This window comes from Liolophura sinensis, chromosome 2 (assembly GCF_032854445.1).
Source record: "Liolophura sinensis isolate JHLJ2023 chromosome 2, CUHK_Ljap_v2, whole genome shotgun sequence".
NCBI lineage: Eukaryota > Metazoa > Mollusca > Polyplacophora > Chitonida > Chitonidae > Liolophura > Liolophura sinensis.
The window spans coordinates 11063354-11077452 of NC_088296.1; the positions used below are offsets into that span (position 1 = coordinate 11063354).

At 40.3% G+C, this 14099-nt stretch overlaps 1 protein-coding gene across 1 annotated transcript in view; it reads left to right on the top strand.

The window, feature by feature from the left end:
* Nucleotides 1-14099, top strand: part of LOC135462723 (atrial natriuretic peptide receptor 1-like) — a 398590-nt gene that overhangs the window by 309534 nt on the left and 74957 nt on the right. Inside the window, 1 exon segment of the mRNA XM_064739947.1 lies at nucleotides 13732-13843. Within this exon segment, the coding sequence (XP_064596017.1) occupies nucleotides 13732-13843 (112 nt within the window).

Genomic DNA, 14099 nt, shown 5'->3' on the forward strand with positions numbered 1-14099 from the left:
GAAGGTCTATCAGCATATAGCAGATGGCCGTGGGTTTCCCTCGGGCTCTGCCCAGTTTCCTCCCATCATAATGCTGGCCGCCGTCGTATAAGTGAAATATTCGTGAGTACGGCGTAAAACACCAATCAAATAAATCAATTCTGTGATCAGACAGGCTTTATGAAATTTCCAGGGAGCCTGGAAAAAGCCTTACGATTCTTCACATATTTGAATTATGTATTTTACAGTATATAATAAGGAATGAGGTAGAGTATTACTCTCAAACAACCTATCATTCAACCGGCTAAATCATCAATGATCAAAAGGGTCTGGCCGGCTTTTAGCTCTGACTGTTTCGGTTCCTGCACCATGCAACATGACTTAGTAAGTAAAATGCAACCTTAAACATAAGTGAAATAAATATTTAAAGAAATAAGCGTATATTCACCCTAAAATTCCTCTTTGGTTCACTTCATCCCAGGCTGAATATTAAACAAGTCAATTGCCATATTTTTCACTCGTACTTAGGGCTTATTGACCTAACTGGTTTGTTAACGTAATTTCTCTTTGGTGAAGCTGGAGGACAAAGAAAGGTTTGAGTGTTTACTTTTTTCGTCGACGGCATTGAATCAGCTGCATTTATAGCGGTGGAGGCTACCAGAGATGAGCTTCATTTGCCAGGAGTAAATAATTATTGACATTTAAAACCGATTTAGACTTCTTCAGGCGCCTTCATAAAGCGGTCCATTGCATGCTACTATCTGTCGCGTTTAACGTTGAGTTTAAGCGGGATTCATCCGATGTCGCTATTTTCTTGTCCCACATCGATGGTTATTGAAATTTTGGTTGTCATCCAACGTTTTCATGGCGGTCAACTCAGCTGCTAATTTTCAATACTCGTGCACATGACTTTCGTTTGAATATCTATTGAAACACCACCGTATCTATGAGATCGGGGAAACGATTGGGCTTTTTACAGTACTGTTCGATCCTTACAATATATATCTGGCACGGATGTGGGTCGAAACATCCGCGTAGGAAGGGCTTGATATCCCAAAAAGATCTTCACATCATACGCCGATCATACAGCCAAGATGGGTGTAATATCCGCATATGATGGGCGTAGGATGCGATCCGTAGGATCCGACATAATTATGATAAAATGCAAATCGAGTTTTGACTGTTTCGGACACTAATTGACTTTTTAGTGGCTTGAATGAATGGGAATTAGGCAAATGGTAAACCATTGACTGATACTTTACTCGTCACTACACCAGCCAAACTGAAGGCACATGTCATGTCTATGGCTAGCGTGTAGACAAAGGTTATGAAGTGCCGTAAAATGGTCGAAACGAGATTACGTGTACCGACTTAGAAAAGATCAGCGTAAGATGCGATCAGGATGATGCTACCATCCGCGCATGGGCTGCCCATGAAGGTCACATTCGATCACGATGTGCCTGGGATGGGTAGATGATACGCATAAAGTATATCTTTAGGATCAGACAGTACTGTGCTTCGTTAATATTTACGCTTTTTGAACATTAAGATTTGGAAAATTTGAAATGTGTAAGTAATGGTATGCCTACATGTAGCTACATTAAAGTGAATGGTTACATATGTAAGCCATACATTTGTCATCCATATTAACATAATGGTAACCATCTTAAACGTTATGCTATTTACACATGCGTTTTATGCCAGGAATCCGATGCATTATAGCTTTCCCGGAAGTGCATGACATTTTATTGAAATGTGTGTCAGTCTGCCTGGAAGCTATTTCGAAAAACCAACCCCTTGTTCCCTTCTTCTCAATAAGCTCATACTAGTCATAACTTGAGGGTTATGGGGTGGGGGTGGGGTTTAACAGGGGAATTTACACTGATGAAAGGCTGGAAATGGAAGGCACAAAATAATCTGGTAATTGGACTGTGTTCCATCACCCAATAGTTCCAAGGACATGCTTTCGAATATTTGCAAACCTTATCACTTGATAACAAGGAATGATGGATGAATAGACATGAAACCGTCTTATAAATGATCCAGGCAACGGCCAAATGTCGTACTAAGCATTCTTATGACCGTTCCTCTGAAAGCAAAGGCAAATGCGCTTTCGTGTGCCTTCCTTCAAAGGTCTTCACTCTAGGTTTCTTAAGTTTTACAGAGAGTATAATTCTCTTGTAAGATAGGCAGAGGGACCAGAATCTCTGGCGCCCTGCTTCACGATTGTGTCTAATCCCCTTTAACCCGGGGCAAGGGGATTTCTACTCATCGTGTTGAATCAGATCGCCACGTTAGATATATGCAATCGAAGCGCAACTGAGAAACATATTCTATTATCGACAACTTATGTACTAGTTTTGAATACTGTTTTCACTCAGTTACCTTGACTACTTCTCCATCCTATTTTCGTAATTGTATGCTTTCTTAGTTCTTTTTTGGTTTGTTTTATTATTAAACGTCATTTTTGCAATTGTCTTTGCGGTTGTTGAACTGGGATATCTATTTTGGTTGACGGCCGGTAAATTAATGTCTGTTTCAACACATAGATGCAACCAAAATTGCATAACAGAGATCAGTTACAAAAATTTCCATTGTCATTTAAGTAAATTATTATTATTATTTTTTATCCCAATATGAAGGCATATCACTTATATCGTTATTTTTGCCATACTGGATTTGTTCATATAGGTAATACTATTTCCACCGTTAAAAGAACGCGTTAAAATTTTCAATATGTACTATTGGAAAATATTTTTTGTCGTATGGCGATAGCACCATCATTTTGCTGGAATCATATTACAGACAAAACTTGATCATAGACAAGGATATCCATCCATCAGGTTAGAACAGATCAAAACCTCAGCCGTTCTGCATCCACGAATTACATAACATTTTGCGGGAATAAAATCTCTTCGGAAAAGTCTTATCGATGTAGAAGACCAATCGTTACCCCCTAGGGACTGAACGCGTGATAAGAGGAAGGCGAAATGACAGCTTCGTCGAGCCGAAAAAGAGGGTTTATTTTAGCTAAGGATGTTCGATTGACAATATTGCTGAGCATTGATGTATAATAATAGCAGTTTGATGACTGCCTAGCATCTTCATGTTTATTTCGAAAGCGGCAAATTAACTCCATTTGTGTCAGCCTGTACCTCGCGTCAGGTCTGTTCAACGAGAATCTCAAGAGTTTTTTTTCTTTTCCGAAGCTTTTTTTATTGACGCAATGGGCTGGTGGGGAGTTTTTTTTTTGTAGTCGGAAACGTAGTGGCGCAGTGCTTCTGACTTCATTAAACCTTACCCGGGGTGTAATTCCTCGAGTAACAGTAGAACATCTGGTGTGGGCATTTGACGAGAGGACAGTCATCAACGATGTTACGCCAAAGCACAATGGTGACTCTAATGCCTTCATTTCATCGACAAGGTAGCGGTTGTGCTTTAGAGGCGTGCGTAGTAGCGGTCGCATGCAATCTCCTGAAGACATTTCAAGAGGCCTTCGATAACGCTCCCTTCTGCAATCTGATTTACTTTGACAGTTAGTGTACTGCAAGGCAAGGTTGTAAAAGCAGCCTGGGACACTAGTGTTTGTTCGGTTTTTGAACCTTGTGCCGAGGAGTAGACATGGCCTTCCAGGTTTCGATCGGGATAAGTCATTTCTATCAAGACGACCTCAGCCGACGATAATTCGATTGGAATTGTTTGCCAACATAACCCGCAGTATTTCGCTACAGATGTCCCTGTCTGTTTTATAGCTGCTGGAGAAATCCACTTAATTTAACCAATTACATGCCCACGAATTCGTGCGCTGCGAACAGTTAATAACTTAACAGATCTTTTGCCGGTTTCTAACATGATACCCTCTGCATATCGTTTTTTCCTTCTGCTTTTCGTGTATTATAGCTCAGGTTTAACCTGCGCTAGACCACTCTAAGTGCTCTGGTGTATGTTCGTCATCTGTTTAGATCTTGCTCTATCTCTCTTTTCATCCACTGTATGTCCTTTGGGACGATATAGGCTGGTTTAACACAGTGTACAGTGGAAATGCATTTATTCGACATGGAATTCTAATGGCATTGCCGAGCATGGCTTGGTCACTGTCATCCATAGTCATTGACGAAATTAAATCAGTTATGTATCAGCATGTCCCATGGCTTATTTATCCCGCTCTGCTGAACCGTTTTGGCAGCAAATGTTAGCTAGGAAAATACGTGTTAGGACCTTAAACCCTAGCTTATGTGGACTATGACTATAAATGTTCTAGCAAAGAAGTGGATTAAAGCTATACACGCCAATGTATTATGGCTTACGAAAGCGTGTTTGGCAAAATAAAGTGTCGTTTTGGTACATAAATCAGAATATATCTGGAGATAAAGTAAATTCGCTATATTAACCTTCCCGAGTTCTTTTCTACCTTTTGTTACTTCTTTTCACTTGCCTAACACACTTCATATGCACAGCAGTTATCGAAAATGTATGTTGAGACCCTTAGCTATTTAATATGGTATGATTTGGGAGAATATATCCCCCAAAAATAAAAAGAAATTTGCAAATGAAGAAAAAAAACAAAAGGAAAGGAAACATCGCAAACGGTAGCTCACAAAATGACACCAGCAAATCTAGTTTTCCGGTCTACTTTCTGAAAAATGTAAAGTTGTACACAAAGTATTTGTTTGATTTGTAAAAAAAATAATATTAAAAAAATTATTACAATATTTGTGTTCTTTGTAGTTCATAATGCGTTAATTTTTTACATCATTAAACAACAGAGCTAAAAACAGCAAGTAACTGAAGTAGTGATTTGTACAACAGTCTGTGTTATTGTAGTACAGCTGAAAAAAAAATATACAGTTTTGCCCCAACATCATGCATAGCGTGCCATGCAGTCGGCGCTAGAGACACGCAGCTGAGCACAGCGCTTTAATTATGGAAGGAACTTAATCCGGACAAATCTCTCCACTCCTTTTGATCTGTACCGCCACTTTTGAGGTCGATATGAGGGATAAATCTCTTCTTTTTTGTAGTAATTAGAGCAGCTATTTCCTACACAAATTAACGCTCGCGTTTTGGCGCATTACAACGGTTTTTACTCATTCTTTCTATGACCTTGATGTATATATAGACAGTTTGCTATGAGGCATTGGTCTCGATAACAGTGTTGGTATATTTATTTCTGAGAGCTGATGGATAGACTTAAACAAGTGAGAGCACTTTGACCATTGTTGTAGCTGCTCACATGGCCTGGTGGCTAATGGTGTCTCATCCTAGCTACCTAATGATGTCTATTCCCAGAGAGTCTCTGGGCTTGCTTAATGATGTCTTGATTTTCTGTGTTGGTATGCTGGCATCTACATACTGTTTCCAAGCCAACCTTAGAGGACGACCGGTGTTCTCTGGCTATTGTTGTTCCAGACCTTAAGACGTATTTCCTTACTTGATCTCACTTTGTTTAATCATGCCTCCCTTCCAAAGAGTTTCATTTTCTACATTTCTGTTCCCGAAGACCAGAGGAGAAACCTGAGTACCATGGGTGTCATATGACAACTATTCCTCAAGTCCCAAACGAGTCATCTGTAACATTTTCTCTGGGGGCTTATTGCTTACCAGAGAGTTTCCCTGTCTACCTGTCTCTTCCCGATATTTCGAGGAGATACCTAAACCCGATCTGGGTTTTTCCACAATCATTCCTCAAGTTCAAAAAGAATGGTCTACAGCATGTTCTCAGGTGGCTTAATGTCTTTTTCTTCCCGATAATTCGAGGACACACCTAAGGTTGATATTTTTAACCATTGTTCCTTAAGTTTAAAAGGAATGCTATATGGCATTTTGGCAGGTGGCTTAATACCTTCCAGAGAGTTTTCCTGTCTACGTTTCTGTTCCCCGTTCGACAATCTTCAAGTTCAGAAGGAATGCTCTACACCATTTTCACGGATGACTTAATCCCGTGCCTCAATTAAAATATGTTTTACGGACAGAAACACCATTTAACTTTCAAGGTTTTAAACGGGTACTTTTAACATGACTTTCCGCAGTGACAACGTGCTCTGATTTCCCCGCAGCTTTTGAAACGAGATCGACCACGGTCTCATTCTCTTCTAACATCGTTTTTCCTTTAAGATCAAGACAGGTAAAAGCATCGGAGTTAACGCTATCTACATCATGTACATGTGAACATAAGAGGTCACCATTTTAGCATCGACTAAACAGCCTTAGTCGGCTGTTCCGTGTGTTGTTCGGTTGATCTTTTACATTAGTCCTATATCTCTTAGCATACACAATGCACTTAACGTGAGGCCAGCGTGCAAGAAGACATGAATTTCAATATGTTGAATTTCGCAGCTGTGGCGAAGTGTTTTACCGGAAACACGTGTATCAGCCTTAATTACATCAGATAAGTGCATGCGTTACTCAAACTGCGCGCACTTAACTACGAGTTTCGTGTACCATCTACAACAAACAAGTCTCTTACCCTCTAGGGTTGTGAGGAAGTTGTGTCCAAGGGATTTAGAAAAAGGTCTCTGACACGTCGAATCAGCATTTACTGGCGGTGTAGCACGCATGTCTTGCGTTCATACAACTCTAGATTTTTTTCTAAACCTACGTAGTTCATACCGTGGAACCCTGAGTTAATTTCTACATTCGTACCTGGCACCATGGCTTGTAAGGCTTACAAATAAAAAAACGGTGCCAAAGCATCATTTACGTGGTGCTAGACTCTGTCATACAACATCCCCTCCCCCTCGTCCTTCATGTACTGCATGTCCGAATTGGAAAACATTGCTAGCCACGCTTTAAGCCAGCGTGTTTCTACAGGGCCCTTGAAATTAATCGCATGTGTTTGACATCTGGAACCCGTGTCTGTCTTCCCCTTGTCTGTCTGTCTGTCTGTCTCTCTCCCTCTCTCTCTCTCCACCGCACCCCCCCCCCCCACCCCCGTTCGTTAAGAAAACGACTACATTAGCACGCTGAATAATTGCTATCCGCGTACTGTGTCGACGTGCAAAGTTGTTGACCTGCAGACACATGCTTTATGTGTAAGGAATGTTTTGGGAATACCTCGAGTGTATCTACCATTGGCGGCTTATCCGTTCTTCTGAGAACATTCGACCATAAATTTCCGATTTTTTTTTGTTTTAGACCTAATTATTAACACCACGCACGCGAAGCTCCGCAAAATGCTTACAACAGTTTTGTTCAGGGGTTTTGTCGGCTTTTATGTGACCGGTCTGACAGCAGCCTGCGGATGGTCGTGGGTTTCCCCCGGGCTCTGCCCGGTTTCCACCCACCATAATGCTAGCCGCCGTCGTATAAGTGAAATATTCTTGAATACGGCATAAAACACCAATCAAATAAATAAATAAATTTATGTGACCTTTGCATTTAGTTCATTTTAGTTGCTTCTGTGTGTCGTAATTTGATAGTGTTGAGATCTTTCAACAGTCTCCGTTTCTTTTCTTTATTTTTTGGCATACGCTAAGTCATTTTTTCTGCAAAGACATGAAACATGCGCATATACTGTTGGTGTTGAGATCTTTCCATCGTCTCCGTTTCTTTTCTTCATTTTTGGCATACGCATGCAAAAACATGAAACATGCGCATATACTGTTAATTTGCATATACTGGTTTCGTCTTAGTTCCCTACACAACGTATAAGACTTACCCAACTCTTTGGTACCCTCTAGATTCAGTCGATAGATTCTTTTGTTTTTTTTATGTAGTCACAGAATTTGCAATGATGAATAACAAGACTTCACGACTTAGATCATGTAACGTACTTAACCGGAAATTGCAAAGAAATATTCATGGGTTTATCTGATTTTAGTGACTGGTACCGTATGTGAGCACAGCCTAGAGTATGTACTGGGATTTCCAAATGTTCAGACTTAATGAGCATTAAGGTTCAGTTTTTCTAAAACATCATCGTTATTTGGACTCGAGCTCTAACGGTGATTTTTGTCCAAAACGTATACAATTAGCCGACTACACGCTATCTGTTAGAGAGCAGGACCCAAGATCACGAATCCAACTTAGACTGAAGTCAAAATTGAAAATGACTTGAAGTTGTTAGTTCTTACATAACAATGTCAAAATATTGCTTGGCAACGTAAATTCTGAATAAGTTATTGTGAACCGAACTTCAGCTGAAAAGACACAAACGAACATACCAAGTTCAATGACTGCAATTTTAACTTGATTCTAAGATCGCTTTGTTGTCCGGGGCCAAATACCAATACCCGGGAGTGATTCCCCACCATTTTAAATTTGTTAAGGCGAGGTTTGAAGCTGAATTTTTGGTGTGATATACTGTTATCTTCCTGTGAGACGTTGCTAGGGAAGTTATTGTGTAGAAAGAGCCTTCATCTAAACACCCATAACGATATAAATAAAGGAAGATTGATCGAAGCTCGAGCTTTGCCTATGTGACAGTATTGTGTTTCATGGTCGCATCTACTTCGGTCTGGTTACTGCTTAAACGTACAATCCCACCGTTAGGCTTCCACTTAATCACGGCCGCATTAACGGCTCCGTGCTCATTAATGGGAAGGTCTCAGTTTTGTTAACGGGATTAATAAGGTACGATTGTAAGTAAGTGCAGTTATCTTGAAAACGAACTGCTCATTGGGATACAGTCTGCAGCGAGCCGTTTACTCCAGGGTACTCACTATACACTCTCGTTTCAAACAATTTCCGTTTTACAATTTGGATACAATCAAACAACAAGGCGTAATAAACATGATGAAAAGTAGTGTAGTCTATTTTACTGGACCCCAGTATGCTGTGTGCAAATCCCGGGCGATGATTATCTAATTAAAAAGGGTTTCTCCAAGCGTGGTTTCTTCTGTTTTATTGTCATGTCTAGATTCACTTGAATCCTCATCTTCTTGTTCTAATTGCTATTATATGCCTAATATATGACATGTACAAACTCTTTTAGAGTGATGCGCATTTTTATGAAAAATATAAGCGAAATAGCACGACCTTTTTTGTAACTACTTGACCATGTACTGTCCCCATGTGTCTTTCTTTATAAGATGTACATGTATACTCGTATATATCAATCGATGTAAATTCGACCTATCAGTCAGACTTTAAAAAAAAAAATGGTCTCGGTTTTACAGTCAGTACGCCCAGCTTTAGTTTTCCCAACGAATCGCCTGAAAGATTAGCTCTGTGCCGTAAATTCCCTTCCTCACCCTCCAAACTTTCTCTTTCCTTTGGGGAAAGGGAAAGAAGGAACTTACTAAACTGGCCTGCCTATCCATGACGCGAACCATCTACAACAACATCTTCATTTGGCAGGCGTTTTTATATGCTTGTCAGTTATGCTCGCTGTGCATTGCCGGCCGCCTGTGGTATTTTTAACCTGTGTGCTGATACCATGCATTACAGCCAGCTGTTTCGACGAAGACCTGCTGCACGAGAAATTGATACTGGTTATTTTAAGTGTGGATGTCATGATGCTAAAACGAAGCCACTCTACGATAGACTTAGGGTGTTTTTGTGTCTCTTCAAAGCATACTATTCTCAGAATGGTAGCCGTTACAAGAGCGTGTCCGCAGACTTGTGTTTATTGTGGTGATGGCTTGCAGTGATAAGCTTTGTTAGTAAAGTGACATTTAATGTATGTTGTAGTCTGGGCATGCGTCGATAGCAATTTTTTAAATATACTTGGAAATTATGATATTTTTAGTGAACTGCGAACGAAACATCGCAGTTTGAATATTAAATTCTTATATTATTGTTTTATATTATTATTATTCTTATATAAAAAATCTGAACACAAAAACCATGCGTCCACGTAATATTAGTAAGTTAGGTTTTGGTGAGCCCACTGTTATCCCCTGTACGTGTTTCGTGTAGGGCAGGTTTATAGGGTTTACATATACTGCACGTCTTTAATTATTTTGAAATATGCTTTCATTGAAAATATGTTGTCAGTGAATAGGAAAGAGACTTTAAATATTGCTACCAGACAAGGTGAGAACTGCATGATCTTAGCTCCACATGGAAAGTGTAGCATGGTGTCGGATTTCAGAATGTATGGTACATCCTTTGCATTTTGCCGGAGACCGCATAAGATGGTCATCATGCGCTGTCCGTCCAACAGCGTTCGTAGTAAATTACAGTCAACGTATGCAGCGAGTTTGAAATGGAGGCCGGCATTTAATGTGCGAGGCGTTATTGGAATGGCCATTACAATACAGGTTAACAGCTGTCAATAACCCTACGAATCCAATCTTATTATGGCACCCGTCCCTTACAGCCTGACCAACCCGGAAGGGGTGGGGGTGGCAATGAGTCAACTCCAGAAATCGAACATGTGATGGTAATGAATAGGCCTACTGTCAATCCATGAAAAATCGGGTTCCAAGCCGACACATTCCACCAAAGGTCAAAACTCAAGGCCGAAAATGAGGACGGCTCGTCCTATCTGGCTAGATCGAATATGATTGAATAAAGCCTTCACAGCGCCATCTGGCGGCCGGGTGAGGTGATTGACGAGGGTTGAATATTGTCAGTTATGTAACTCGAATTCATCTCAATAAGAGTGGGACGTTTGTCACCGACTGACAGGTGTTACCGGCTACTCTGGAGTCATGAATCATTCACGAAATCATTTGGATGACAGGGTGAGAAAAAAAATCAATTGAGCTGTCAGAAACATAACCACAAGTCAGGAGTCATCAGTCATGGTGTAAAAATACTTGAAAATGAGTCTTCGGAATTTATTTTTGTGTAATTTCACATAAACATCTCCACCTCAATGAAAAGTTAGATTCACTTCCATGATTCATGGCTCAATCGTTTCATATTTTCTGGAGATTTGACTTGAATCTTGTTTCGGATATATCACCTTACCTTATCTCGTCAAAGAGGTGTGTATACACTTTCCTGTACGCAGCGAGCATCGCACGTTTGGATCTGCGACCACGCATGATCTGCCTGAAGCAAGGCGCTTATAAGCTAACGCTATGTGGTGCATCCATGTCTTATTTCGGGGCTTTAAATGCTGTTTTGTACAATGAATACACGTGCAACATCGAAAAGAACGTTGTACACTGCTTGCACATTTACACGAGACAAGGCATTCTTATGGATATACAACGTCTTGGTTTATTAACACGACGTTTCTTTATTTATTTATTTATTTGATTGGTGTTTTACGCCGTACTCAAGAATATTTCACTTATACGACGGTGGCCAGCATTATGGCGGGAGGAAACCGGACAGAGCCCGGGGGAAACCCACGACCATCCGCAGGTTGCTGCCAGACCTTCCCACGTAAGGCCGGAGAGGAAGCCAGTACGAGCTGGACTTGAACTCACAACGACCGCATTGGTGAGAGACTCCTGGGTCATTGCGCTGCGCTAGCGCGCTAACCGACTGAGCCACGGAGGTCCCAAACTCGACGTTTAAATGTAGTTACTAACATCGTTAAGATCGCTGTCATCGTCCTCACTTGATAATACACTGGACAAGGTATTCTTATGAAGAATGCCTTGTCCAGTGTACTTCCATCCCAACTTCTAAATGCCACTCAGACAACTTGCATTGAAAATGTCATTCAATTAAAATGTTTTGAATTCGTGCCTTGAGTGGAACAATTTCCAGTAATCTTGTTAATTACCACGACTAAACACATATCATTACGGTACCATGCTTTGTGGACAGTATCGATGTTTGAGTTTACAATCGTGGAAGCATCTCATATTTAGCATTATTTTAAGATTGCTTTAATATTACACTTGCAATATGTTTACTTCTTTACCGTTCTGAATAGGATTCATTGAACATTATGCTTTTAGTATTGTTTCTCAGTAATTATTACAATAGAAGAATAATCTGACGCAATCCCGGTATTCGATCCTTTGATCGCGGTAAATGCGAGGCTTTGGTCATTTTTGGCGGACATACTAATTATGTCTTGACGCCTGTGTGGCATTATTTCCGTCTTATCTCTGCCATCTTTCTCATAGGCATGCCTGATATCTGTTAAAGGCGCTAACGCCTCTGTCAGAAAATCCATATGAAAAACAGACAAAAACGTGTTATTGGAGTCAGACGTTTTCTGTTTTACAAACAAGGACATGCTGATGGAATAACGAAGCTAGTCGACATCAGTTACGAGTTTTTGTTGCTTTGTCGCTGTCTATTGCTGCACCAAAGGAAAGTGCGTTTGATCGAATCAAACGGAAACGCCTGGCGCATGCGAAAGGTTTGACAAAAACGCCAACGAAACATGATTCTAAGATCAAAATTGGAAAGTTTCAAATGCAGAAATGGCGTCAGCTCAAGCACATTTTGAAATTATATTTTTGCGATTCTTTCCGGGCAGTTTTTCTGGTATTCAAATTATTCAGTATCAACGGTGCGATTCGAAGTGAATGTCATTGCTTGTATACATAATTGAATGATAATGATCTTTTCGTACTATATTGAATTATTCCCCCCCCCCCCTTTATTTTTTTGGAAGGGGAGGGGGATATATTGTGATTTTCAACTGTGCAAGCTACTGATTGTCACCCAGACCTCTACGATGAGCGTGAACTGGAGAGTTTCACATTTCACGTGACTTGTATGGCTGTCAATGAACACACAATCTGATTTTAAAACTAATGCCCAGGCTTTGGGGGCCCTCGTGCTTTGCGAATCTTTGCGAAGGGATTTGGTCCAGGATGGGGGTTCCCCAATATGGCATCAGCTGATACCGGTTTTTAATGTCCTTTCGACAAACAGACCGCTTGTTCTGGTCATCCTGTACTCTGTCATCAATCATGTCCTTTTTTTATAATCCTGTGTAAATTCGGTCTTTCGGCGATCTAACTTTTTATGGTTTTTAGGACGAAACGAAATCGATCTGTAGGGAATCCAGTCGAATTCCCATTCCGAAAATAAAATAGACATGAATATGACACCCATCCATCTGGATGTCAAGTTTATTACATTCAGCTTTTATAGCATTCTCGACATCGGGTATTATTTTATGACCTTGGTGAATTGCTTGCAATTTTTATGGCGCATAGCTGTATTTTCTTGGACACCATTGTAAAAAGGCTTGGAATGCGGTCTTGAAGTCCTTGTGATGTAATTTTCTCCCTGTCCCGTGTTACTTTAAAGGCCCCAGTGAAAGAGATATGAAAGAATTTGCAATTGACCTTCCGTGACAGAAACAGAGTATAACCTCTATAGAAGCAAGTCGTGAAAAGCATTAATTCTGCTTACCCACACATTAATGGTTTAACTAAAATTCTATAGGCCCCGTATGTATTAACGATTATTAAAGAACGAACATCTCTCTTACGGAAAACGAATTTGCTTGGTTTGTGAACGGAATCTATCCTCAGGAAGCCATACGTAAGGGCATGAGAGGAATACATGGCTGTAGATCGAAAACATAGCCACAGAACTTGTGACTGTTTTCCTCTTCCTCTTCATCATACCATAATTTTATTTTATTCACCTCTGAGACATTTTGTGTGTTTTAAGTGATGACGTTGCACCTGCAGGTCGAAGGATACATTTTATATATGCGATACACATTCTTAAAAATGGCTCTAAGAAAACAATGAAATAAAAAAAATACATGTTTAAGCCTATGTTTAACACTTGTTTTTGGTGTATTGTTATTATTGTCATTAAACATCCACTGACATTTTTTTTTTGCCTTATAACTTTACAATGTTACATAATGTAAAATACAAAATCGTAAATATTTGTGGAGATGTTACCCAAGTATATTTTTGTTTTTTGTAGTTGTTGTGCTATGTGCCTCTCCGAACTCTGTGCGAGAGATCATGCTCAAAGCCGAGGAACTCAAATTTGACAATGGAGAATACGTCTTCTTTAACATCGACTTGTTCGGGAGGTAAGTAGATGATCGACCTATCTCATGTTTGCATTCCATTGCCAGACCTGATTATCGTCTTGCGTGACGTGGAGCCTTTGGACGAAGCGCAGCACGCTCTATTAGCACAAGGTTTCTCGACCTTAACAGATACCAGGCAATGATAACGCCGCATTTTAGTTACTCTGAGCATTGGACCGTAGATGGCTCAGACATCCAAGTCATCTGTCTTACGGAAAAAGGCCTAGGTGATGTATTGTTACTAAGGTGGCAACAG